Source organism: Gracilinanus agilis, chromosome 6 (genome assembly GCF_016433145.1).
Source record: "Gracilinanus agilis isolate LMUSP501 chromosome 6, AgileGrace, whole genome shotgun sequence".
NCBI lineage: Eukaryota > Metazoa > Chordata > Mammalia > Didelphimorphia > Didelphidae > Gracilinanus > Gracilinanus agilis.
In genome coordinates this window covers 8,489,692-8,517,484 of record NC_058135.1, presented here as the reverse complement: position 1 = coordinate 8,517,484, position 27,793 = coordinate 8,489,692, and the positions used below count along the sequence as shown (strand labels likewise).

At 39.8% G+C, this 27,793-nt stretch overlaps 1 protein-coding gene and 1 pseudogene across 1 annotated transcript in view; one reads left to right on the top strand and one right to left on the bottom strand.

Moving 5' to 3' along the window:
* Positions 1 to 14,866: 14,866 nt before the first annotated feature.
* LOC123252052 lies at positions 14,867 to 15,452 on the top strand (annotated as a pseudogene).
* Positions 15,453 to 21,542: 6,090 nt separating this feature from the next.
* ANXA5 (annexin A5) overlaps positions 21,543 to 27,793 on the bottom strand; it is a 54,620-nt gene continuing 48,369 nt past the window's right edge. The window contains exons 10-13 of the mRNA XM_044680255.1: positions 26,963 to 27,058; positions 25,761 to 25,819; positions 22,710 to 22,832; positions 21,543 to 21,949 (exon numbers count right to left, since the gene is read on the bottom strand). Coding sequence (XP_044536190.1) covers positions 21,887 to 21,949; positions 22,710 to 22,832; positions 25,761 to 25,819; positions 26,963 to 27,058 — 341 coding nt within the window. The 3' untranslated portion in view covers positions 21,543 to 21,886. The remainder of the gene's footprint in view (positions 21,950 to 22,709; positions 22,833 to 25,760; positions 25,820 to 26,962; positions 27,059 to 27,793) is intronic.

The window sequence follows — 27,793 nt, the reverse complement described above, 5'->3', positions numbered from 1 at the left end:
AAACAAGAATGAGGAGAAACAGATATTGCAAATGCTGCACTGGGGTCCATAAAATATCAAAAGACCAAGGCCTCTAGCATGTTGAACACACATATTATGTACAATTTATGGGAAAGCCTAGGCAATTGTAGCATAGGATGAGTTGGTTGTTATCTATCCTACAATGGAAGAAATTCATTGGGTGGAACATTCCTAGGAGCTTCTAGGAACAAAGGAATGAGTACAGAGGTCGAGGAATGAAACTAAGCCTTAATATAAAACTCAAAAAGAAATGATTCAATATCTTGGAAATAAATCCTGTCAAGGGGACAGCTGGGTATCTCAGGGGATTGACAGCCAGGCCTAGAGACAGGAGGTCTCAGGTTCAAATCTGGCCTCAGACACTTCCCAGCTGTATGACCCTGGGCAAGTCACTTGACCCCCATTGCCTACCCTTACCACTCTTCTGCCTTGGAGCCAATACATGGTATTGGCTCCAAGACAGAAGGTAAGGATTTAAAAAAAAAAAGAAGAAGAAGAAGAAATAAATCCTGTCAAGAATGAGGTTAAAGACTATTCCCAGAGGTACATCTCAGTCCAGAATCACAAAACAGCCATCTTTGGAGTGAGCAATCCCAGGCTCCCTCCCTGCTCCATACCCAGGACTAAGAAAAATTAATAATGAATTGTATTATTTATTAGTAATATTTGTATATGAAATAAGTATCCCCTCAGCCTCCCAAGGTCAGGCTGAAATAGCTTGCTTCCAAGCTAAGGTTACTCTCAGCCCCCTAAGCTATCAAACTGGGCTAGGACCTTTTATCTTTGGTTAAGACTTTAAAAGAATTAAAGGCAGTTTGAATTTTGACCCTTTTGAAAATATAGTGGGCCAGCCAGTGGTTGGTAAAAGGATACGCTAATATCTTCCTTAATTAGGCAATAGGCAATCTCCTATGATGAAGTAATGAGGGAGACATTGAGGTCTCCAAGTCTATCTCATTAGCTATTTAACAGTCAGAGATATCTTGGGATGTCCAAGAGAGAGACTGAATAATGAATTTCCAGGGGGCAGCTGGGTAGCTCAGTGGATCGAGAGTCAGGCCTAGAGATGGGAGGTCCTGGGTTTAAATCTGGCCTCAGACACTTCCCAGCTGTGTGACCCTGGGCAAGTCACTTGACCCCCATTGCCCACCCTTACCACTCTTCCACCTAGGAGCCAGTACACAGAAATTAAGGGTTTTTAAAAAAAATTTTAAAAAAAAATAATGAATTTCCAAAGTGTATATATTGGTCTGCATGAAGGAACTTCCTGGTTTTTGATCAGCAAAAGGATCACTGAACTATTAGTTTATTGGTTAAATTATTCTTACCCCCCCAAAAAAATGTCAAATATTTTTCATAACAGGATGACACTTTTTATTCTTATACTCAGCTATACCACAAAGATTTATCTAGCACAGGTCACTGGAAAGGCATTCGAAAAGGGTAATGCAAAACCTTCTCAAGCCACCAAAGAGCGATCATGATTTGAGACTATGCCCTAATCCAAACACTCCAATGGATTTGCTAAAGACAGAAAATATTAAAACCAGGGGGATAGTGTAAGGGTGGAACTCCATTTCTTACCCACACCACTTAAAAGCAATTACCTGTGGGGGCAGCTGGGTAGCTCAGTGGATTGAGAGCCGGGCCTAGAGACGGGAGGTCCTAGGTTCAGATCCGGCCTCAGACACTTCCCAGCTGTGTGACCCTGGGCAAGTCATTTGACCCCCATTGCCTACCCTTACCACTCTTCCACCTATAAGTCAATACACAGAAGTTAAGGGTTTAAAAAAAAATTAAAAAAAAAATTAAAAAATAAAATAAAAGCAATTACCTGTGTTAAGTGAGAACCCTTCTAGACTGAATCATTTATTCGGGTGTTTAATAAATGCTTATTCTTTTCCCTATATTTGGGGTCTCTAGGTTTATTGAACCCTAAGCTACTACATTTGTTTCTATATGTTACATACCTGGCATTTTCTGCTGATAGAATTCTTTACTCTTTTCCTGTAATAAATCCTTTGGATGATGAATACTTTATATCATTTGAGATCTGGCACTGCTTGGGCCCCTTCCATCTTCCTTCCCTACTTTTTTTTTTCATTATTTCCCCTGAGATTCTTAACCTTTCATTCTTCCAAATAAATTATGCTATCATTTTTCTAGCTCTAGAAAATATCCATATGATAGTTTCATTGGTATAGCATTGAACATGTAAATTAATTTGGGTAATATCATCATATTATTGTGTTATCATGGCCTAACTACAAAGCTGTGTCTCTCCAATTACTTGGGTCCATTTTTATTTCAATCGTGTTTTGTAGTTGTCTATATATAGTTCCTACATGTTTCTTCTTTTTTAGTATAAAAAATAAAATTAGGGCTCTGGTCCTTATTTTTCATAAAGTTTATTAATTACTTGGATAGAGATAGAGAAAAAAAGCCTATGCTTGCTAGACACGTGGGTGGTCTCAGCCTGGCCACTATAGCAGCTCCCCCAGTGCTGTCACCTGAGATAGAGTGCAAACAATTCCTGGATCATTGCTTTTATTCCTCCTTTTATATCCGGATCAAGTTCAGAATCATATCTGATATCAAGCATGTAGGCCACAGTCCCATGACCCGTGACAAGTGACACAAACTTACGCAGAATCACATAGATTCACTCAGGAGCACACCAACTGTGTTACCCAGAAGGGGAATAAGGGAGAACTTTCTTCACACAATCCCCTCTTTGATTCTCTGGTAGGCTAGCATGTTAAATTCTCTCTCTCCTATGTTGCTCTCGTGATGTCATCTCCTGTCACCTGGAGGCCAGATACCATTGATTAAATTGAAGATAGACCAGTCACCAGAAAAGAGAGCAATGGAGTCAAGAATACCATGAGACCAGGAGGACAGGATGATCTTCCCCGTAACATGCCCTAGATTGCCTCCCTGGATGGCCCAGGCAAATTAAGAAACTGTGATTAGCTCCTGAGACGTGATATGTGAGAGTTAATAGGTAGAGAAAAGACTGTATATAGTGATGCAAAAGGAAGTGCGGGTCTTTGGTGTGCATGTGAATGATGCTGACTGGACCGTGATGGAGTATAGGGAGGAAATCCACAATGGCAGCCACATATTAGCCAATTAAGTACCTACTTTTCCCTCTCCTTCCTCCTCCTCCTCCTTTTGATTTAATGAAGTTATTAAGCTACAATTTTTCATTCTTACAGTAGGCTTTAAAATATCAGATGTATTATTTACTTATTTTGAATAGCTTTTCAAATTCTATCTCTTCCTGGCAAGCTTTGTTGGTACAATATGGAAAGGTTAATTATTTGTGTAGATTTACATCTTGCTACTTTGCTGAAGTTATTGTTTTATTTAATTTTTAGTTGACTCTCTAGGAGACTCTAAGTAGGAAAAAAGCTGGAGTAGCGGGCAGGAGTAGAGGGGAAAAGACATCCAAAGTAGGGCCCTCATCATCAAACCACACTATAAAGCAGTAAACACTAAAATAATTTAGTGCTGATAAAAGAGCAATATCAAATCATTTGAAAATAAGAACTTCATTCTGATTAAAGTATTTAGGACCAGAAGACACCAAGAGTTTTCCCTAAAAACTGCTAATGGAACTCAGCAAATCTCTGCAAATAGTCCAGTAGGATGAATTGAATCTGTAGAGGAAATGCTTTGTGGACTCTACAACCCTTCGTAGCCTCAATATTCATCATCTCTAAAATGAGCTGGAGAAGGAAATGGCAAAACTACTCTAGTATCTTTGCCAGGAAAAATTCCAAATGGAGTCACAAAGAGTCGGACATGACTGGTAATGACCAAATGAAAACAATAAAGCCTTTTGCCTCGTGAAACGTTCCTTCTCGAATTTTCTCCATCCTCACAAACATTACTAAAAGAATTTAGTTTGTAATTACAGGCTAACAATACACTTTATTTTTTTTTTAATCTTACTTTTTGTCATAGGATCAATACAGTGTTTCAAGAAAGAAGAGAGGTAAGAGCTAGGCAATAGAAGTTAAATGACTTGCCCAGGGTCACACAGTTAAATAGCTTATGAAGTCATATTTGAATCTAGGACCTCTCGTCTTTATGGCCTGACTCTCAATCCACTGAGCTGCCAAACTGCCCCCTAACAATACACTTTAGACATTGAATCTGACAAAAACGCCAAAATTACTGTATTTAGTGTCATACTAATTAAGCTTCCAAGGAGATATTAAGTTAGAATTATTCAAGGAGAAACAATTTAGAATATCCAAGGAAATAATGAAAGAAAAGTAGAAACAATGGGAGAATAGCACTTCCAGAATTCAAACTATATTAAAAGGCAAGACTATTCCATCCTGGTTAAAAAGTAGAAAAATCAATGCCACAGACTAGACAAGGAAGGAACAGAAATAATTGAACTGAAAAACCTAGTGTTCAATAAGCCTGAAAACATAAATTACCTAGAAGAGAAATCAAAAGATTTGTTTGACAAGAGTTCTGAAGGAAATGAGAAAGCAATCTGGCAGAAAGAAAAGTTAGCAAACTGACATCAAAAGTAACATCATATGCCACAATGAACTCCAAATGAATATGAGATCTGAATAGTAAAGACCAGATTATTTAAAAATGAGAAGAGAACCAGATCAAATACCTTTCATCTTCTTTCCACACAGAGTTTTTCCTGATCTTTCAACTCCAGTGCCTTCTATCTGAATGCAGCTAGATGGTACATGGGATAGAACACAGGATCTAGAGTCAGGAAGACCCAAATTCCCAAGTTCAAATCCAGACTCAGGCACTCACTGTCTATGTGACCCTGGGCAAATTGTTTAAACCTATTTCCCTTGGTCTCCTTGTTTGTAAAATGAGCTGGAGAAGGAAATAGCAAACTATTCCAGTATCCTTGCCAAGAAAATTCCAAATGGGTTCACAAAGAGGTGAACATGATTGAAAAATGACTTAACAGCCTTCTACCTTGTTATTGACTTCTCTGTGTACATTTATATTTGCTCACTTAGTATTTATGCTGGATATATTTGTATACATAAATAGAGTCTTCCCCTGTAAGAATGTTAGCTCCCTGCAAGTAGGAATGACTCTATTCTTTGTCTTTGCATTCCCAGTATAGCCCACCTTGCATAGTTGATATCTAAAAAATGCTTACTGATTTTACAATTATGGCTAAGGATAGAATTTTTAATAAAATAATTGTGGTATGTGATGGTGATAGAATACTATTGTGCTGTAAGGAATGATGAACAGGATGATTTCAGAAAGAGGTGGAAAGAATTAAGTGAACTGATGCAGAGTGAAATAAGCGGAACCAAGAGAACATTATGCACAGTAACCAAAATATTCTGGAACAATGAAATGTGATGGACTTTCCTACTTAACAGCAATAAAATGATCCAGGACAAATCTGAGGAACTGATGAAAAAGAATGCTCTCTACCTCCAGAAAAAGAACTGTTGGGGTAGGAATGCAGATGAAACATGTGACTTGTTTATTTGGGGCTATGTTTGGGGGTTTTGGTTTTATGAGATTATTCACTTACAAAAATGAACAAAATCTAGTATTAATATCTATTGAAGTTCTTTGCATTTTACTTTTTTTTTACCAATTATACATAATAACAAGTTTCCACATAAGTTTTCCAAAATTATTGTCTCACTCCCGCCTTCATTCCCCCCTCCCGGAGCTGGCAAGCAATTCCATCTGGGTTATACATGCATTATTACACAAAACATATTTTCTTATTTTTCATTCTTATAAATAAATAATCTCATAAAACCAAACCCCCAAATCATATATTCCCAAATAAATAAGAGATAAGTCATCAGCTTTCATCTGCATTCCTACTCCAACAGTTCTTCCTCTGGAGATGGAGAACGTTCTTTTCCATAAATCAAAAGGCTTTGTAATATTAGAAAGTTTACTTGTCATGCTATGAGGAATCTGTGAGAAAACTGAGTTTAACCATCATGACTAATGAGAGAAATGAGAAAAAGAAGTAAGGGAACTTATTTCCTGAGAGAATTGGACTTAACCTTTATTTTGCAAAGAAACTTGAAGGGATTTGTTATTAAATCCATTATTCTGTATTCTGAAAGATTTGAATCACAGAACCATTTCCAGAATTGAAAGTCAGCAAATGAAGTGATGATTAACGATACCTTTGGTTAGCTCACTCTACTTTGTTTTTTGTTTGTTTTGTTTTATTTTCAATATGACAATTTTCATCCTGTATTCTAAAATTATAAGATCCAATTGTCTCCCTCCCTTCCCCCCACCTCAGAGATGGTAAGCAATTTGATCTGGGTTATATATGTATTATCATGAAAAACAAGCTTCCATATTGGTCGCCGTTGTAAGAAAATACTCATATAAAGCCAAAACCCTAAAATAAAACCATAAAGAAACTAATCACTCCTCTTTGCATCTGTAGCTGGAAGAAGATGCCCCTCCCAGGTTAAGTTCAGCACTTCTAATGTGTCAACACCATGCTGCTAGCTGGAGCCTTCACTGACACCATCTTTCTCAGCTCCTCTCCCTTCTGACTGGGAGAGGGGCAAGATGCGGTGCCAAACTCCTGCCAATGCCTTCCTTTAGTCTTGATTGCGTTCATTCCATTTGCATTTGCTACTCTGCCTGGACTCAATTGCATAGAATAAGATGCCACTGACCTTGAGTACCCCAATGTGTTCCTTCCTCCACCCTTTCCTGCCTCCTTTTGTGTATCTCCTCCCATTAGCCTGTAAGTTCTTTGGAGTCGGGGATTGTCTCTTTTTTTTTTTTTATTAATTGTATCTTCAGACCTTAGCACAGTGCTGGCACATAGTAGGTGCTTAGAAATGTGGATTGGATTGGATTGTGTTTTTTCTCATTTGATATATTGTAAATGATTAGATCTGCCTTTGTTTTATTGCTTGTTACACTGTCAATAAATAGCAGAAACAGTAACTTCGATGCCTGTTGTAAACCTTGGAGCTTGGAAGGGGGAGGTAATATGTATGAATAGGTGAATAAATGGATAAAATGTATTTACTGAGCACTTACTACGTGCTGAGGGCTGTGCTAAGCACTTGGAGATTGAAACATAAAAGCAAAGCCATTTCTCACCCTCGGGGAACTTACATTCTAACAAGGGGAGACACGAACACTGGCAAGGAAGGGCTACTTTGGTTTTGAAATTTTCAAGGTGAATGGAGCAATAGAGTACTAGATTGATAGGCAATCTGCCGTAGCAGATGAAGTCCTGCAACACCCGGTTCAAATAGCTCTGCAGACACTAGCCAGCTGTGTAAACCCAAATAAGTTATTGATCCTCTATGCTTCAGTTTTCCCAACTGTAAATGAGCAGTTTAGACGCAGTGGGGTCCAAGGTCTCTTTGGGCTCTAAAATAGTGCTCCAAAAAATATGCTCCAAAGGCCCCTAAGATCCTTTCCAAGAGAAGTCAAAAAGAGATCAAAACTATTTTCATAACAATACAAAGATGCTTTCATTTCTAGGTATCTCAGCTCCTTCTTCCCCTCCCCACACCATAGAAGGCATCATCTAGCAAACAGACATGTCAATATAGATTACGTCTTTCAAGTTCCTCTTTTTCTGTTCATTCTCCGGAGGGGACCATTCACAAGTTATTCTTCAAATGTGAAATATGTAGCTTTTATGTAATGTTCTCTTGGTTCTATCCATATCGGCTTTAATTTCTTAGAGAGTAAATATTGGCAGATAAATATAGCCTACATCAATAAAAGTTTTGGGGGGCAGGGATGCTCAATCACTGTTTAGAGCATAAAGGGATGCCAGGACCAAAAAGGTGGAGAAATCCTTCTTGTACTTTAAATCTATGATCCTATTGCTCTATTGCAAGAATGAATACTATGGAAATAGGTATCAAGTGATAATACGTGTACAACGCAGTGGAATTGCTTGTTGGCTCTGGGAGGGGGGAAGGAAAGAAAATGAATCATGTAAACATGGAAAAATATTTTTAAAAGATAAATAAAATTTAAAATAAAAAATAAAAAGAATCTATGATCCTAGAATCCTTTCCAGGAGTGACAACAGGCCAGATTTGATTAACTGTTAACTGATCCGGTTAAAAGATATGAATAAATATTCATGGGGAAAAGTTTTCAATAAATGTAGATAATAAGCAGAGAGAAATAACATTTATTAAGTACATAGTAGATGCCAGACCCTATATTAAGTTGTGAAAATAAGGATACAAGCCCAAAAAAGATAATCCAATATTCTCAAAGAGTTAAAATTCTAGTGAAAGCTAATATAAAAAGATAGCAAATACAAGAAGCTAGAAAGCTGAGAAAGAATGGGGAAAGGTGGCTCACATGGGTGCTAAGACTTCTGGAGAGGAAGAAAAAAAATATGAAGAACAAGAAATGGATATAGGAATGTAGGGAACATGATCTAGGTATGTCATGAAAGAGTGTTCAGGGATTCATCAATTTAAAAAAGAGGGCAAGAGGGCAGAGTCATCTTCAGGACAAGGAGGCTTCTGGGAAGGGGGTGGAAAAGTCAAGAGAATGAGAAATGCCACTAAAGTGAGCTCCGCCTGAGCACCTCATGAAATGGCAGTTAAAGACAAAAAAATAAAAAATATTTAATCCATACAAATTTGGGGCTCCAGGCTAATTATTTAATTAATGAGATAGAATTGTTGACTTTTATTTGTTAATTTTGAAAATTAGAATAAAGTCTTTGATTACCTTAGAAACTTCATTTCTCCAATTATAGTACTTTCTCCAGTTACCACTAATTACTCAGTTGCCAAAGCTCATGATCTTCTCTCAGTCCTATTCCATCTCAAATTCTTTGTTCTCTTTGATCCTGTTAACCACCCTCTTCCCTAGGATACTCTCTGCTCTCCTAAGTTTCATTCCACTTTTCTCTCCTGGTTCACCTCCTGCCTGTCAAAGTGCTCCTTCTCCATCTCCTTTGCTGACTCATCAATCCACTGCATGCCCTCTAAACTGTAGATGCTCCCTGTGCTTCTGTCCTGAGCCCTCCTCCCTTTTCCCTTCATGCTTTCTCCCTCAGTAACCTAGCCAGCTCCCCTGGGCTTAATTATCATCCTTTTGCAGATGACTCCCAGATGTAGCTAACTGCTGTATCTAAGTATCTAATTTCAGACTCTCCCCCAAACTTCAGCCTGACATCACCAATGTATTTGGTAGACATTTCAAACTGGATGTATTGAAGACATGTTCAATTCAGCCTGTGTAAAACCAACCATTACCTCTACGCTCTCTCTTTTCCCCCAACTTCCCTGTTTCTGTTGAAGGCATCACCATACTTCCATGTGTTGGGTTCCTAATTCTAGGCTTATCCCAGGCTCTTCACTCATCCTCATCCCATCTAGCCAAGCTGTTATCCCATCTGGTCACTTCTACCTCACAGTCTCTCTTGATTCCAAACCTTCTAGCTATTCCCACATTTCTTCTCACATAAGGGCAACAGCCTTCAAATGAACCTCCTTGTCTCTCCTCACTCCAGTCCATCCGACACACTGCAACAGAAGTCATTTTCCTTAAACACAGATTTGAACATGTGATTCCCCTATTTAATCAATTCCAATGGCTTCCTATTACCTCTTGGATCAAATAAAAACTCATGTTTAGCTATTAAATCCTTCATAATTGGCCCCAACTTACCTTTTCAGCCTCGATGAACTGGCCTCTGTTCCTCACACACAATATCCCATCTCCCATGCTGGTAGGTGCAGCTCAAGCGTCATCATCTGCATGGGTTTTTTGTGTCCTTCCTCCCCAAATACCTTCTATTTAACTACATTGTGTGGATTGCTGCATTGATTAGTCTTATGTTTATGCTGTATATATATTTTAAGGGTACTTCTTGTCTCCTCCATTAGACTCAAGCTCCTTGACAGCTTTGGATTTGTTTTCCCAGCACCTGGCAATGGGTGAGTGTTTAATAACTCTGCTGATTTCTGAATAAGGAAAATAAAGAAGTAGGGGTGGAGAGAGAGACAGACAGAGAGTGGAAAGTGGAGGGGAGGAAGAGGGAGAGAGAGCAAGGAAGGGGAGGAGAGAGAGAGAAGACTGATGACCATCCCAGGTAGATTAATGTGTCATTACTGTGGCTGACCCTAAATCCTGCTTGCTACGCAAACAAGGGATAGAGGCAATTATTAAAGACAAAAATAAGTCATTTCAATGACATGAAATTAAAAAGCTTTTAAAAGAATACAATGCATCTAAGATAAAAAGGGAAGAAGTCAACTAAGAGAAAATTTTGTGGCAAATATCTCTGATAAGAGTCTTCTAGACCACCTGCATAGGCAATTAATACATACTTAACCAAAAAATGATTTGAACAAACATTTTTCATAACATGAATAGTTTACAATATTAACAGCTATCTGGAAGAATAGTCCAAATCACTAAAAGATAAAAGAAAAGGAAACCTAAAGTAAAGAGCCCTTTTGGGAAGAGATATGGAAATACTGTTCTCCTCCTCTAATCAAATCATGCAAATAGTATGTCTCCTATTAGCAGTAATGAATATTTTAAAAGGAAAGTAAATAGAGAAATGTCATGCTGCTCTCTAAACCTAAGATTCTCTGACATCAGTCACAGCATCTCATGTAATAATTAAAATGGGTTTCACAAATATAAGAATTTAAAAAATATTGTTGCGGTTGCCATTTATAAAAATTAACACAAGTCATGAGGCTGTTAGTAGTTTAGTAGCTTTATTAGAGCAAGGTAAAGGGGGAAATGTAGGAAGGAGGTAAAAAACATTACCTAGCTAAATACCCTAAGTCCAGATCCAAGGGCCTCCAGACCAAAGAGAGCATCCCACCAAAGACAGGAGAAGAGCCAAAGAGCCAGTGTCTCCAGCCAGGGTCTCCTCAACCCAAGCAAGTCACGGAAGCAGAACTCCTCGAGCTGCCAATGCCAAATCCAAGGCAGAATTGAATGCCTAATCAAACGGAGTCGCAAAAAGACCAAGCTGCTGAAAGACTGGGAGGGTCCCAGAGGCTCCTGCTTATATGAAGTTTTCTCTACCCATCAGCTCTCCCAGTCACATCTCAGGGATCAATCATAGTTTCTTATTGCCTGGCACTGCCCAGGGGGAAGTGCCTGTGGGATTCACCTCAGTCTTCCGAGGGTGTCAACTTTTACCAAAAGGATCCTGAGTTCCTGACTAAGTTAAAAGGGTGGAACACTCCAAGTACTTGATTGATTAAGATAAAAAAAAAAATCCCTTTCACACTCAGAACTAGAAAGAAACTTTTGAATAGCAAACCCCTTTACCACCTCCCCAACAAGTGGGCCATCATTCAGGCCTTTAAAAAGAGCTTCAGTGAAGAAGAATATATTACTTCATGAGGCAGCCCATTACAATCTAGAATAGCTTTAACTATTAGATTTTCCTCACATGAAGCCAAAACTCACCTCCAAATCCTCCGCCCATTGTTCCTAAAAATCTCCTTTAGGAAGAACCAATCTAATTTCTTTTCCAAATGACAGCCTTTTACATCATCAAGCAAATGTCTTCTCTTCTCCAGATTATACATCCCTAGTTCCTTAAAGACATTCCTCATCCTAAACACCCTTCTCTGGATGTTACCTAGCTTGTTGGTGTCTTTCTTAAAACAGGATGTCCTATATTGAAGAGAATATAACTTTTATTTTGTTCTGGACAGGATGCCTCTTTTAGGGAATCTTAAGGTCACATTAGCTTCTTTGATTGTTATTTCACCCTTTTGATCTGTGTTCAACTTGCAACCAAAACGATCAGTTCCTTTTCATATAAACTATTGGCTAGTCGTGCCTTCTCTCTCTTGTATTTGTGAAGGTGATTTTTTCTTTAACCCATGTATATATAGGACTTTACTGCTATTTCTATTAAATTTCATCTTTCTGATCTAAAAAAAAATTTAAAAAAGGGATCATGAGGGAGCAGCTGGGTGGTTCAGTGGACTGAGAGCCAAACCTAGAGTCAGGAGGTCCTATATTCAAATTTGACCTCAGACACTTCCTAGCTGGGTGACCCTGGGCAAGTCATTTAACCCCCATTGCCTTGCCCTTACTGGTCTTCTTCCTTGGAACTAATATACAGTATTGATTCTAAGATGGAAGGTAAAGGTTTATTTTTTTAAAGGAATAGTGGACATTGGAGAGATTTTGGAAAGATAGGTATTCTAGTGCATTGCTTGTCAAGCTATGAATCAATACAATCATTATGGAAAACAATTTAGAATTATGCAAATAAAGTGACTAAAAGACCCATAGCCTTTAACCCACAGATACCATTACTGGTTTTATGCCCCCAAAAAGATCATGGATAAGAAGAAAGACCCAATCCATGCCCACATATTCATAGCCACACTTTTTTTTTTAACATTTAATAATATTTATTTTTTAGAAAAGTTAACATGGTTACATGATTCATGCTCTCACTCCTGACCTCCCCCCCCCATAGCCGATGCACATCACACTTTTTTTAATAGCAAAATATTGGAAACAATGTGGATGACCATCAGTTAGGAAATGTTTAAATAAAATGTGGGCTATATGAATGCAATGGAATATTATTGGGCTAAAGAAATAATGAATATGATGAATACAGAGAAGCAAGGAAAGGTCTAAATTAGGCCAGAGTGAAGTAAAGCCAGAAAACAAAATGCACAAAGGCTCCAATAATGTAGATGGAAAGAACTACAAAAAGTCAAAAGTAAATGATGCAAAATTACAAAGAACAAGAAGAGATAGGACACCGCAACTCTACCCTTCTACAGAGATGGGAAGCTCTCAAGCAAGGTCTATTCTTGATATATCTGGGATGGACAATGCAAATGGATGACCTGAAACCAGATCTGAATGGGAGACGATAAGGCTGGATTGCCATCAGGAAATTGCCAAGTTTCTTTAGTGACTCAAATCTTCCTCGAGAAATAAAGATATTTGTGTCTAATACCAACATTCTACCTTTGTCACTCCATGACAGTGAAGCATAGAATGCTACAGTCTTTCAAGAAATAAAAAAATATATATTAGAAAGAGGTCAACGGGGCATAATGGATATGAGCAGACTGCAACACGTAAGGCATTTCAGAAAACAACAGTATTAAAAGTGGCGTTCTCCAAAGCCCCTATTTCCCCCCACTATATCAAGCTTTCTCTCATTTAGTAACTAGGTTCTAGGGCAGCATTGGCAAAGACAGCACTGGGGAGCTGCTCTGTCCCCTTCTTCCCATCACTCAAGGCCATTTTTTGCATGCCCCATTCCTCTGTCCAGCCATCCACACCAAGCACTTCCTTCCTCAGTTCTCTCCCATAATTGGGGGATTGGGGGGTGCTCACAGACAGCTTGAATTTGCCTTCCGGGCACTGGAACTTGGAAAAGGTTTGCCAACACGGTTCTGGGGAGTTACCTGAGGCACAAACAGATAAAATGACTTGCCTATAATAACCCAACTTAATAAGTGTCAGGAGATCTGAATTTAGGCCTCCTGGGCAAATCCAGCCCTCTTTCTAGAAAGTCAATCAAATCACTGGAACTAGTGACTCAAATAATGATTAAAATTCCTTCAATTGGGAAATATGTTATATATGGTAGCACATGGATAGCCTCTATCAAATTACTTACGTCTCAGGGAGGGGGTGTAGAGGAAAGGAAAGATTTTGAAATCAAAATATGAGGAAATGAATGTTTAAAATGGTTTCTACATGTAATTGGGGGGAAATAAAATGTTATCTAAAAAATTCCCTCAATCCTTCAAGAATTAAAATGTAAACAATGTCATCAAAGAATAAAGAAGAGATGAGTTAGTCAAGTGGCCAGGATGAGAGATGACCAGAATCCTCTACTGGTACACTCAGAATGTTGTGAGAAAGTGGGAAAGGTCTCCAGCATGCTGAGTGGGCTTCCTGTGGGGAATTTGTGGAAGGATATGAACAAGAGTGTACAATACAAGTAGGGGGAAGCATGAATAGGTCACTATCTGCATTGTTGGAGAGAACTTCCAAAATAATGAAATCACAGATCTCTGTGGTTATTTTGGGTATTAAATTTCTTGTTGTGAGGGATGATGACACACTAACATTTCTTTGTATAGTGATTGTTATCTAATATATTTAACTTGGTGTTATCAGCAAATGTGATAATCCTACTGTCTGTGCTAGCAGACAATTAATTGGTAAAATGGCTCGATAGCATAAGATCAACCACAGATCTGACTAGTTTCCCACTAAAGACTTCCCCTCCAAGATGACATTAGTTCATGATTGATGCCTCTTGGGATCCAAGCATTTATTCAATTAATTTTGAGCACCACCATCAAAACTCTTACTTTCTCAAGGATAATGAGGGATTTTGTAAAATGCTTAGCTGAATTCAGATAAATTATATCTACAGCATTTTCCATGTGATACAATGGAAAGAAAAGCATCTCTGAATTAGAAGACCTGTGTTCAGATCCCACCTCTGAGGCTCACTGTTAATTAGTCTTGGGCACATCATCTAATCTCCCTTTGCTCATTTCCTCATCTGCAAAATAAGGAAGTTGGACAAGATTACCTCAGAGGTCCCTTTCCTGCTCTAGGCCTTACCCATCTACTAAATCTATCCAAAAAGGAAATGAGTTCTTACAAAGAATCCATTGTGGTTCCTAATGGGCACTGTTGGGGTGGGGAGGACATAAACTAAAGCTAAGCTCACTGACCTAGAGTTGGTAGACTCCACCCTCTGCCCTGTTTGAAAATTAGGCCCAGGCCCCTCCTCAAGCCATTCCTGCAGTGGCCACCACCGCTGCTGCCTCCCCACTCATCCTCCCCCACCACAGGCAGTAGAGGTTCCAAGATGTCCAACCAAGTGACCTGCTGAGAAGCCATTCGCTCCTGGAGCTGGTACACAGCCTCAGGTTCTCACCAGAATGCACAAGTAGAAGGTGGGCTTTCACAAGCACAGTCCCCGAAAGGACCAGCTAGAGCCATACTGCCCCCGTGCCGGTTATGCTTACTGTGGGTCTTCTGCTGCTCATGCCTACAAACAAGTGTTGGCTGGCGCTCTGAGTGAGTCAAAAGAACTGGAATTCAGAAAACTCTTCAGAAAATATCTAGCAGACCCTAGTTACCTCTTTATGATTTCTGCCGTGGAGGTCAAAGGTTCCACTGCGGTTACTCTGCTGATGCATTGAACATCTAGATAAAGTGGGCATGAGCATGACAGAACAACTAGCCCCTGTGCTTTAACAATGACTTTAAGAAATATCCCAACACAGTATGTGGAAGACATCCCACTGGGGTGTTACTAAATGCTAGAACAGCTGCAGAAGAATGGAATGAAAATTAGCCTCTCATTTTTGAACTATGCTCAGTCAAGTCAGGGTAGGAACTGGCAAGAAAGTTCAGTGAGTTATGTAGCTGGAGCACTTTCAGTCCACTGAGATTCTGAATCCTCAAGGATACTACCTGCATATATACTCATACTCTAAATGGGGTCCCATCCTAGCCCTTCCAAAGATACAGTTCCTAAATGGGAATCAAGTGATAACATTTGTACAGCCCAGAGGAATTGCTTGTTGCCTCCAGGACAGGGGAGAGAAGAGGAGAGGAAAAGAATATGAGGGGCAGCTGGGTAGCTCAGTGGAGTGAGAGTCAGGCCTAGAGACGGGAGGTCCTAGGTTCAAACCCGGCCTCAGCCACTTCCCAGCTGTGTGACCCTGGGCAAGTCACTTGACCCCCATTGCCCACCCTTACCAATCTTCCACCTATGAGACAATACACCAAAGTACAAGGGTTTAAAAAAAAAAAAGAAAAGAAAAGAATATGAGTCATTTTAACATAGGAAAATATTTTTAAAATTAAATTTTTTTAAAAATAGAGTTGGAGCAGCTAGGTGGCTCAGGGAATTGAGAGCCAGGCCTAGAAATGAGAGGTCCTGGGTTCAAACTTAGCCTCAGACACTTCCTAGCTGTATGACCTTGGGCAAGTGTAGAAAAGATAATAAATAATGGAGACAGTAGGGATGTTATAATAAATCTAAATGATTGTGGGTACACGCACTGGGATTTAGGAGAGACTGGACCAGGACAGGGAGACCAGATCAGCTAAGCTGCTCCTAACTGACAAAGGGACTGTTGACCAACTGCCACCACTGGGCCAGACACTTTGAACACCAACAGGCAGGTGAAGGTTTTAACAAGTTTAATTAAATTTAACTAAAATAGAGGTGGGAAAGGGATTTCTATACTTAAACCCTAAAAGACAAACCCACAGGGGGAAGGGAAGGATTTCCCTACTCTAATCTAGTGATCTAAGCAGGCAGGGCCCAAGGAGCAGTGCAGTCTCTGGGAAGCTGATTCAAGCCTGGTACCAGCCAGACTTGAACAGCACAGCTATGGATCAGAGGGGTGGCTTTGAGGGTTCTCACAGTTTTCCAAAGAGGTTCACAGGATGCCAAAATCCTAGGTGGTCCAAGATACCAAGTAGAGTGAGTGAACTTAAGTTGCTGTCCACCAGGTCTCAAACTCCTCCTCTGCTTGGTTCTGCTCTGTAGGTCTTCTCCTCTTGCTGGAAATCCACCTCCACTCAGGATCCCAAGGAAATCAGGAAGCAGGGTCTGAGGTCTCCCAGGGCTGGCAACAGTTTGCCCACCACTAATGGAGTCTCTCTCTCAGGGCACAAGGCACTTCCTGCTCCTTCATTCCATCCTAGAATGCTCCGGGCTTCCTGCTAGGTCAACCTTAATACTTAATTACTAACTAATCTTCCTCACAACACAAGTCACTTAACCCCCATTGCCTAGCTCTTACCACTCTTCTCCCTTGGAACCAATACACAGTATTGGTTCCAAGACAGAAGGTAAGGGTTAAAAAAAGATACAGTTCCTGATCTTTGGGTACACTGAAACTTAAAAAAAAAAACTTAAAAAAAACTTAAAAAAAAAAGGAAGGGAAGAATCAAAATATTTTTGATTTATAAAGTGATGATGGATGTAAAGTCAAGGTAGCAGGTGGTCCTTCAATTAAAACTTGTAAAGCATTTACCATATTCTAAATTTGCACTCCTTGCATACCTGTGCACATACATTCAGCTTTCAGAATCGTTTTGCAAATTGTAAACAGACAAAAAAGTATGGAAGCTTTTTCATAATGAAAATTGCATTTATAAATGATATGTATTAAAATATATTAAATCTCCAGTGTAGTCAACTTCTACATGTGTTATGCAATAGATACCTTCTATTTTGGTTACTAATAAAGGGTTACACAACTAAAAAAAAAATAGGCTCCTCCAATCTTGAGGCACTTCTACAGTCTCTCACAAAGACTCCAATGTTGTGGCCCTTATGTTCTCTACAATCTCACAAAGAAGATCAGTAGTGGTTCCCCATTCATATCTGCCAGTTCTTTCAGTAACACAGGATGTAGTTCATCTGGCTTGGGTGTTTTCCACTGGAGGAGCTGGGTGCTCTCTATCTCATTAAGAGGGCCTTGGGGCTCCATTCTACTTTATTCTTACTTTCTCAACTGAAAATTGAGTAAATAGCAAAGAACGCAGAAGCACAATAATTTTTTAATAGTTCTGCTTTTTCTTCCCCTTCTAACCTTAAGTAACAAGGGGTGAGCTACGAGTATTTCCATCAGAAGAATGTTGGCCCTCATCTGAGAGAAGAAACCAAAACTCTCCTCTTGACAGTGACCAGGCAATGTAGAGGCAGAACTCAACTCCCCCAAAAGACTCATACTGCCCATATTCATTGGCTACTATCCTGTGTACCAATACAGTTTTAATTATTTCTCTCTTTCTTTTTCTTTTCACTCCTAAAATGGGCAGTGAGATTTCTTCAATTATACCTCCAAGAAAGACCTCCAGGAATTGATGCAGAGTAAAATGAGCAGAACCAGGAGAACTTTGTACACAGAACATGAAACATTGTGCAACAATACAATGTGATGGACTTTGCTGAAACAGATGAGAGAATCTGATCAAGTCACTTCATTTCAAAACTCCTCATCATCTCCCAGAACCCTCATTCACAATGTTGCAATGAGTGTCTCTGATTTATTGCTCTGACTTTCTTTCTTTTATAAATTAATTTGTGGATAAGAACCTTGTACATCTGTCTTCAGAAAGTTTCCCTTTTCCTCAGGGTTCTCATAGCCAAAAACCAAAAAACATTATTTACAGTACTTCCCTTTCCACTCTTAACAATAACCTTTTGTTACTGTTAAGCTGCTGGATGGAACAGTGATGGGATTGAAGTTTAAAAGATTTGAGTTCAAATTCTAGCTTTAGCTACTTACAGCAATGGAATTCTGAGCATTCTGCCTCAATTTACCCAACTATAAAATGGGGATTATAAAATAAACTATAAAATTGAATCTCCTATTGTTGTGAAGATCAAATGAGATAATATTTGTAAAGTACTCAGCACATAGTAGGTACTTAAAAATATTTGTTTCTTTATTGTCTCATTTTTCTATATAACAATAATCTGTATTAGAAATGATGTTATTAAATTATGAAGAAAAATGAGACAACACGTAGGTTTCAAGGGGACACTGAAATTTGAACAAGGTGGCCAATGGGTTGTAAATTTCTACACATTCTTTCACCATCTCTTACTTCCATGAGGAGTCTACAGGGGTAGAAGCAAAAAAGAGGAATAGAGAGGAGGAAATACCCCCAAATCAAAAAAGGGAAGCCTGAAGGACAGAAAACAGGAAGTTAGCAAGTAATGGGAAAGAGTGCTGTAATCAATGGAACCTTGGACCTAGAAGTGGGGAAGACCCACGTGAAAATCCCACCTTTGCCTTGTTAGTGTGTGACCACAAGAAAACCAAATCACCTTACCAAACAGGTTTCCTTTTCTCTAAAAGAAGGGTAATGTCCCTGTCAAACAGTAGCCTTCTCTGGAGTTGGGGCAGGAGGGAAGGAGGGAGACAGTTTGCAACTTCAGATGGAACAACAAAAGTTTTAATTCAATTTTTTAAAAAGAGAAAAAATGAAAAGGTCATACCTGATGGCCTCTGAGGTCCTTTTTTTTTTTTTTTACCTCCTTTGGCCTTGGTTTTTTTTAATCTGTTAAAATGAACAAGTGGTCTCTGAGGCCCCTCTCCAGCTCTAGGACTATAATGCTATGAAGTGCTCCATAAAAGGCTTCTATTACTATTATTATCATAATTATGTAGAGCACTCTAAGTTTTATAAATGTTTACATATATCACATCATTTGAGCCTCAAAACAATATGATCAGTGTGATACAGAGAGGAGGGCTTAACAGTTTGCAGGCTTTTGCTGAGTGCTTATGTCAGTTAAGAGGTTTTAGAATCTTGGAAGAGTTTCAGTTGGACCTGGGAACTCGTGGAGGGAACCAGGGCCAGCCGAGCTCCTTCTGGAGATTGAAACCTTAGCCTAGTTTTGCAGTTTTTTGAGATTTGTTAATTTAGATAAAACCTTTGAATCTCCCTACCCTACCTCATTTTCTACCTTCATTTCCCTTACCTAAATGTCTGAGAAGAATAAGGAGAGTGAATCAGAGAGTTAGTTCAAATCTGTGAGAGTTTAGCCCTACCCTTGCAGTAATTTATCTAGGAAGGTTTTGTATCCATCATCCTAATCCCTTTTAATTTCAAAATCACCTTGAGAGCTGAGTAAAGGCAGGTCCTTTCTCAATCTCCTATTCCTGCTTCCCTTCCCCTACCTGAGGTTTCTCTAAGTGGCTGTTAGGGCTTCCTTGATCCTTTTACCCTGACAATCTATCCTGAGAAGACAATAAACCCCTTTGTGTTTAAAACAGACCTTTGGTTACTTCATTAGTTAATTAGTAAGAAAGGGAAGAAGAGGAATAGAATCAACATACTCTGAGTTTGAGGGAAGCCGGAATATCCATCTTGAAGAAAGTGTAACTTCAAAACAAGTCCGTTCCTGTGATACTAACTAAAGCCTGTAGTCAATTTTAATCTGTCTTGGCTGACTCTAACTTGGCTGTATAGTGTCTTTTACTTGAAGGGATCAGTCTATTTCCCTTCAGTGTTTTGTCTTTAGCCTAAGTCCCAGTCTGTATTCCCTGCTGCTGTTTGCCTGTTTAGATTAGTTCACCCTCTCCCTGGCAATCCTTGTTACCTCAGTGTTATACTCCCTGACCTCAGACATTCCCTTATTTCTCCTACCACCTCAACTGCCATCCTTCATCATTGAACCTTCCTCATCCACTATATTGCCTTAACTTCCCTACTACCTAGTCTATTCACTTGATTACCTCCAGCCTTGGGTCCCTTGCCTTGTCTTATTCCCTGATCCTACCAGTTATTACCCCTTCAGCCTCATATTATATCCTGCACCTCCCTATTACATCCTACCTAATCCCCATTTTACATCCTTCCAAAGTCCCCTATAACATCAGATAGGCACCATTACCCCTTTTCTACAGAGAAGGAAACTTGAGTTTCAAAGAAGTGACTTCTCCAAGGTCACACAACTGGTAGGTGTGAATGGTGGGATTTGAACTCAAGTTTTGCCTGGACCCAAGTCCAGAGGTTTTTTGTTTTTTTTTCCCATTGCTCTATGCTGCTTCTTAACTGGCAAAAATCTTGCTCCTTTATGGAGAAGATCCTCTGCCCTTTGCCCTCAAAGACAAATGGAAATAGGGTAGGGAAGACTGACTAAAGGGTGGGAAATGAACTAGAAGAAAAGAGAGAAGGAGAAGGTAGTGAGCTACTGATTGCAGAGTAAGAGATCTGAGGTTCTCTCCCAGAATATTCCTTAGTGCCTCTGTGACTTGGGCAAGCCCCTTACTATCTCTGGGCCTCGGTTCTGAGTACAATTAGCCAGTTGGACTAGATAACCTCTGAAGGTCCTTCCAATTCAGGGGTGAAGGCATTAGTCGCTGCATGCTCTTAGAGATGGGAAAACTTTCTCATCAGGAACACCAGTCCCATGAGAGAACGCCTGCCAAGGCCAAATAAACCCAGTGACTACATGCCTCCATCCAGGGTCTCAAGGTTCTCACTACCAAAAAGAACTTTTCAGGTATCTAAGAATCAAAGAGTTTAAGACCTGGAAAGGACCTTAGGGACCATTTTCCAATCTTCCCCCTTCCTATTTTTATGAATGAGGAAACTGAGGCATAGAGATTAAGCAAAATATTTGGCCAGGGTCACCGAGCAGGTAAATGTCTGACGTGGGACTTGAACCCAGACCAAGTTTCATTCTTTGTCCCCTACATCGTTGTCCTCTGAACTCCCCACTCAGAGAACCTGAAACCCATTTCTCCAAACATACCACCATTAACTTGACAGATTAAGATACCCCAAGCAGCCCAACAGCCATGGGCTCTGAGAGGGGGGGGTGCTTCTCTTAACTTGTACTTTGGAATACAACCACAACCATACTGCAGATTCCATTCAGAAGGAAAAAAACTGGATTACTCACCTGGACAGGAGTCTCTAATGTTAAGGTAGCAGGAGTATCGAGAGAATATAAATGAAGTGTTTTTCATTTGAAAAAGAAATTGAAAGCCAGTCCAGCCTTTTTTGTTTTTTAGACACAGATTTCCTTTTTAATCATACTATAATGTGATGGTAGAATCCCGGAGCCAGGCTCTAAACTGAGTCCCGAAGGAGGAGTTAGGGATGTTTTTTGCCCCTGATCTCCCAACCCAGGAAGTAGGGAAACCTCGGTGTGGCGATCGGAGGGAAGCACAGAAATCTCTTCTATGGGATGCTACCACTTGGGGGCCATCATTAGCATGCTAGTATGAATAAGGCAATACAGCAAGCGCTAACATACAAAAATGAGGCTACATGAGAGGCTAGCTGGAAGGCACCGGGTGGGGGCAGGCCCAGAGGGAGGAGCTTCCTCGGCAAGGCCACATTAGTCATCTTCTCCGCCACAGAGCAGGAGGAGGGCTCTCTTGTAGTCTCCAGATGTGTCGTCCTACAACCCAGAACCACACCACGAGCCAGAGCAGTCACAGGAAGAGGGACACAGACAGAAAAAGGGAAGAAATGTCATTTTCTAATTCATCCCCAAGTTATTCTATGTATCTGACTCTCAGCTTGGGAATGTTTCCTCACCCAATGAGTTATTTTTAACTTTCTGACTTCATCCTTTATGACTGAGGCAGGCGGGATTCACATATAACTCTCTTAACCCCAGGTCCAAGGCTCTATCCCAATATATCCATCAATCTCTCAATTTCTTTTCTTTTTTAAACCCTTACCTTCTGTCTTACTACTACTGTGTATTGGTTCCAGGACAGAAGAACAGTAAGGGCCAGGCAGTGGGGGTTAAGTGACTTGCCCAGGGTCACCCAGCTAGGAAATAGGTCTGAGGACAGATTTGAACCCAAGACTTTAGGCTTGCTCTCAATCCACAGAGCCCTAGCTGCCCCAGTCTCTCAGTTTCTTAAGTTAAATGTTCAAATACCCTAGAATTCTAAACTTTACACAGACCTGAGGCTGAGGGCAAAAGAATACTCTCTTCATCTAACCTTACTAATATAACTTTGGGTGTTTGTGATGAATTTTACTATTGTTTTAAAAACTGAACTTGAAGGAAAAGATCCCAGGATTTTTACATTTGAGCTAAAAGGAATCTTAAAGGTCATCTATTCCAATCCACTCACATTTACAAATCAGGAAACTAGGGCCCACAAAGAAGACAAGACTTGCCCAAGGTCATGAGATTTCGTTACCTTAATCATAGAATAAAGAGAAGTTGCAAAGTTCTTTCTAAATTCTTTTCGGATGTTGAAGAGATCTTTTTCACTCCTGGAAACAATGACTCTTATGAGAGTGTGGTCATCCGTGCCAGCGCCCTGCAAAAAAACAAAAACCACTAATTATACACAAATCATAAGATCTGACAAGTTTTATGTATTAGGGATATAGATGGACTAAGGGAAGGGAAATGTTGAAAAAAATCCTTGAAGTCTTAGTATTTATAAGTCAGGACCATAATTCAAATCATAAAGAAAAAATATATATATAGCTAAAACTAGGTCCTAATTTTTTAGTTTGTAGTTAATATTTTTATGTAATAGAAAAAGCTATACTCAATTCAATTACAAAGCATTTCTATATAGAGAGAGATCAGGTTAGGATGTTATCCAGGGAAAGTGGAACAAAGGTCCCCAGTTTTTCCAGTCTTCTCTACCCAGCCCAGTCCTGGTGATCTGAACAGATCAGAGGAAGAGGATGGGAAGAATTTGAAAAGGCTCAGTCAAATCATTTGATGAAGAAGAATACTGGGAATACTGGCCACAGCCAGGAAAAGGGAGATAAGAACTAAGAATTAAAATGTGTTCATGACCATAAGTGAACTGAGAGTTGAGATAAGTAAATCAGAAGGGAAAATAATGCAAACGATAAATGTGATTTTAAGCTAGTCGTCTGCTGCCTTCTGGGACAGCCTGACTGAAGGGATATTCAGTTCACAGCTGCTAGGAGTAGAGATCCAGCTCTCCTCTGCAGGAGAGAGGCTTCCTAACCATAGCATACTCTGGGAATGCTCAATGACACCCCAATGACTGAAAAGCACCTGTCATGAAGAAGTAGTGCCAGATGGAAAGCATCAAAAAATAGGTATCCAGTGGGGAAAGGCACAATAGACAGTGGAGTGATACCAATAGTTTTGGAAGATCAGAGGTAGGAGTTGCCTTTCCATACACATAATTAGGTCACACATGTTCCCTGTGTGTTTATTTCTCAGTAAAGATGCCTTGACCACATGTGCTGCCCTGATGTGTATGGCCCCACAGATGGTCCCAACACATTTTCATTTTTCCTACTGAGGGTATAAGTACTTATGAGAGCTTGAGCTCTTGGTTTTACTTTTAGGGAATTGAGAAGATATTTCTTATTTATTTTATTTAATTAAATGTTCAATAATTAATTAAATAAACAGAGGACTGTCTGTCCTCTAGCTAACTTTAGAGGCCATCAAATCTAATACCCTCACTTTACAAATGAGGAAACAAAGAGAGTGAGGCTAAGTAACTTGCCTATAGTCATACCACTATTACATGTCCAGAGCAGGATTTGAACTCAGGCATTCCAAATCCAGTGCCCTATCTCCTATGCCAGTGACAGCAAACCTCTGCCATGGGTGCCAAAGATGGCACACAGAGCACTCTCTGTGAGCACACACACCACTCCCCGCCTCCAGAGTTCATTACTAGAAAGGTCTAATGACATTTTTTTACATCCATCACCCCTTTACCCAGCAGCCCAATGGGAGTGCATAGGGTGTAGGTGGGCAGCTCATAGGCAGCAGAGCTGGAGGGGAGCAGAGTGCTCAGGCCACTCCCCTCCTCCTCTCTATACTCGCTGAGGATATTCCTCACTTTATCTGCTCCTCTGCTTTTTCCCTCCTCTGTGTAGGGTAAGGATGGGGGGGGCACCTGTGACACTCAGTGGGGGGGTCAGGCATAACCGGAGGGGGGGGGTCCGCAGCATAGCAAGAAGTGTTTAAAAAGTTCACCATCACTACCTTATGCCACACCAGTAAGAACTCATGGACTGTTATTTGAAGGAAATTCTCATCCACAAAGTACTAGGGACCTAGGGTTGCCTTCTAAGGATCCATGAGGAAAATGGGAAGTGAGAAGAAAAGAAAGGACTACAGAGAATTAAGTTGGTAGTATCTTCTCAGAATCAAGGAGCAACATTTTTTTAAACTATCCCCCAAAATTAGTCCTCTACCCTATGATCACTCACTGAACACCCTGATATCTACTTTGCTTCCATATTGCTAATCTACATTGCTTTGAGATTTATGGAGTCAAGGTGTCCCCAGTGCAGGCATCATACATAAGAAACAGTTGTGGGTTTCAGGTCAGGCCTGGCTTTTCTACCCAAGCTCTCTCACTTAGAAGTTCTACCATCAACCGATGTCAGATTGCTTACTATTTCACGGAGTGGGGTGAGTGGGAGGGAAAGAGCGAGAGAATTTAGAACTCAAAAAGAATTTTAAATAAATGTTTAAAAAATGGTTTTTACATGTAATTGGGGAGGAATAAAACATTTTAAAATTAATTAGTTAATTTAATTAGGTACCCAAAGCAAGTCACTCCCCATCTTTAGTCACTGGTTTCATTTCCCAAAAGAAAAACAGTTGGACTCTGACTTTTAAGTTCTTTTCTAGTGCTAAAATTCTACAAATATTATTATTGTCACCTTATTAACTAAGCAGTTTAAAAATGTTTTTCAGCCTTAGGAAAGAACCTCATTTCGTAAATCCAGATGATGAAGAAATTGAGATTAGCATGTAAGCACATTTTTTGACAAAAAAAATTAAATCCAAACACATCAAAAATAAATTTGACAACTTAAAGAACAGTAATTTTTCTATAGATTTGAAATACAGAGAAATCCTAAAATAATGGAATTTAAAATTGGAAAGTTCCCTTAGAGATCATCTAGCCCAGTATCCTTATTTCACCAGAGGAAACTGAAGCACAGAAGTCATAAGAGATACGTTTAAGACTGAAAAAACCTTACAAAATTCTAAAGTCCAACTCTGTCATTTCACAGAGGAGAAAAATCACAGAGACAAGGAAGGGGGAAAGCCAGGATTCCAATTCGAATCCCATATTCTTTCCACTATACCACATTGCCCCCAAACTATGTCTACTCAAGCAGAATAATTCTTTATTCTAATAAGATAATTTTTAGCTAATCAGTCAAAAGAGAAATGGAGAAAGACACTGTAATTAGAAAAAGTAAATCTTAGAGAATTCACATACCTTCATGGCATAGTAGAGCGTCTCAGCAAGGTAGGCAGGTACGCTTCGGATAGATTTTACTGACAAAATAAATAAGGCAAGTCAGGTATTATTGAGCCTGGTTCCATTCATTCGAATCCCAGCTGGGTGCTCTATCCACTGCACTATCTAGCTGCCCCTTGTTCCATGCATCATGTCATCCTTTAACAAGGAAGGCAGCCTGGAATTCTGTGATTTTACATAGTAGAATGAGCACGAGAGGGTAATCAAGAAAGAGCTCCTATAGGATGAATGATTGAAATGAGCCTTGAAGGGTATGATCACATGACTGCTCATATATTTGGAGCTGGGTTCTGGATTCAAATGTTTCCTTAGACATTTCCTAGCTGTGTGACTTTGGGAAAGTCACTTAACCAAATTGCCTAGCCTTATTGCTCTTTTGCCTTAGAACTGATACTTGCTATTGATTCTAAGACAGAAGGTAACAGGTTTTTTAAAGTCAATTTCTAATTTTTTCAGTGTGAGCATTTACATCTAAGAGATTGGCAGAGGCCACAAATGAAGATGTGTTTTGTCGACTATCTAGAGCAGTGGTTCCCAAACGTTTTTGGCCTACCGCCCCCTTTCCAGAAAAAATATTACTTAGCGCCCTGGAAATTAATTTTTTTTATTTTAATAGCAATTAATAGGAAAGATAAATGCACCTGTGGCCATCACCGCTCCCTGGATCACTGCAGCACCCACCAGGGGGCAGTAGCGCCCACTTTGGGAATCACTAATCTAGATCTAGGAAATTAACTGGAAAAAAGTTAAGGAGGCAAATTATTAACCTAAAAGTGTACCGTGCATGTTTTAAATAGTCAGTTATTAAACATTTCCTAGCACACCTCTGGTTATGAGGTATGCAAAAAGGTCCCTAAATGAGGGAAGAAGAGAGATTTCCAGAAGGTCCCCCCCCCCAAAAAAAAAAAGGTACCAACATAGCAAGATGGCCTCTAACTCCTGAGCAAAATCTTGATCTGAGAGCTCAAGAGTAAACTAAATTCCTGATCATGTTACTCAAAGCTATTCATTCCTCAGATCAAAATATCTAGGTATTTTTCCCCCATGATACCCTTGTTGCCAATGCCTGGCACATAGTAACAAAGTCTAATAAAGTTTGTTGATTGAAATAATACTACATATCAACCACCAGAAATATTGCACATTATAAGATTACCTACCAATAGCAAGAAGCAGCTGTTCCAGGTGACCCGATGTTTCCCGGTCAATGGTTTCTTCGATCTGAAATCCTGATATCGTCATGTATTTGTCAAACACTGAAAAACAATGAAAGTGTGGCTTTAAGCAGGTAAATATCCCTCTTCCCTGACAGTTCCATTCACTCAACCAGTCCACTAAGCTGAAATGAACGGCTATATAAACAAGAGAAGGGGTTCCAGCTAGTGAAAAAGGGCAGGCAGATAGCCCAGACCCAGGGCAGCACCAGGCGCTGGCAACACACGTGGGACCTGGCAACTTCCTAAGCCACTGATAGCAGGTCTAGAATCAGTGGTTCCTCTGGGCTGCATAATGGTCCAGAAGCCCCATAGGAGATATCAGTAAGGCAGAAGGCAAAATAATGATGCTGGCGATTGGAGGATACGGGGGTTGGCATTTAGATAGTACTTTAAGGTTTGCAAAGCGATTTCCATTTATTATCTCAAAAGAGTGAGATGGGAAGTTGTCAGATTCCCCACCAGAAGTGTTGCTTCTAGGCAGTTCCCGGATTCCCCCTGATTTCCCAAGGGTATTTTCCCTAAAAGACAGTTAGAGGCACAATATAATCCAAAATACCATTTACTGACTCTCACAGCAACAGTTTCAAAAGAAATCTTGAAAAGAGAGACTCTCAGAAATGCCTCGATTGATACAAACCAAATTTCAAGTCATTAACCTGAACCATAAAGCTCTAAAAAAATGTTCCCATTCTATCAGCAGAGAGAGATTAGATTAGATTAGATGGATAGATAGGTAGATGGATGGGTGGATCTGTGGACTCTCAAACCAAAGCA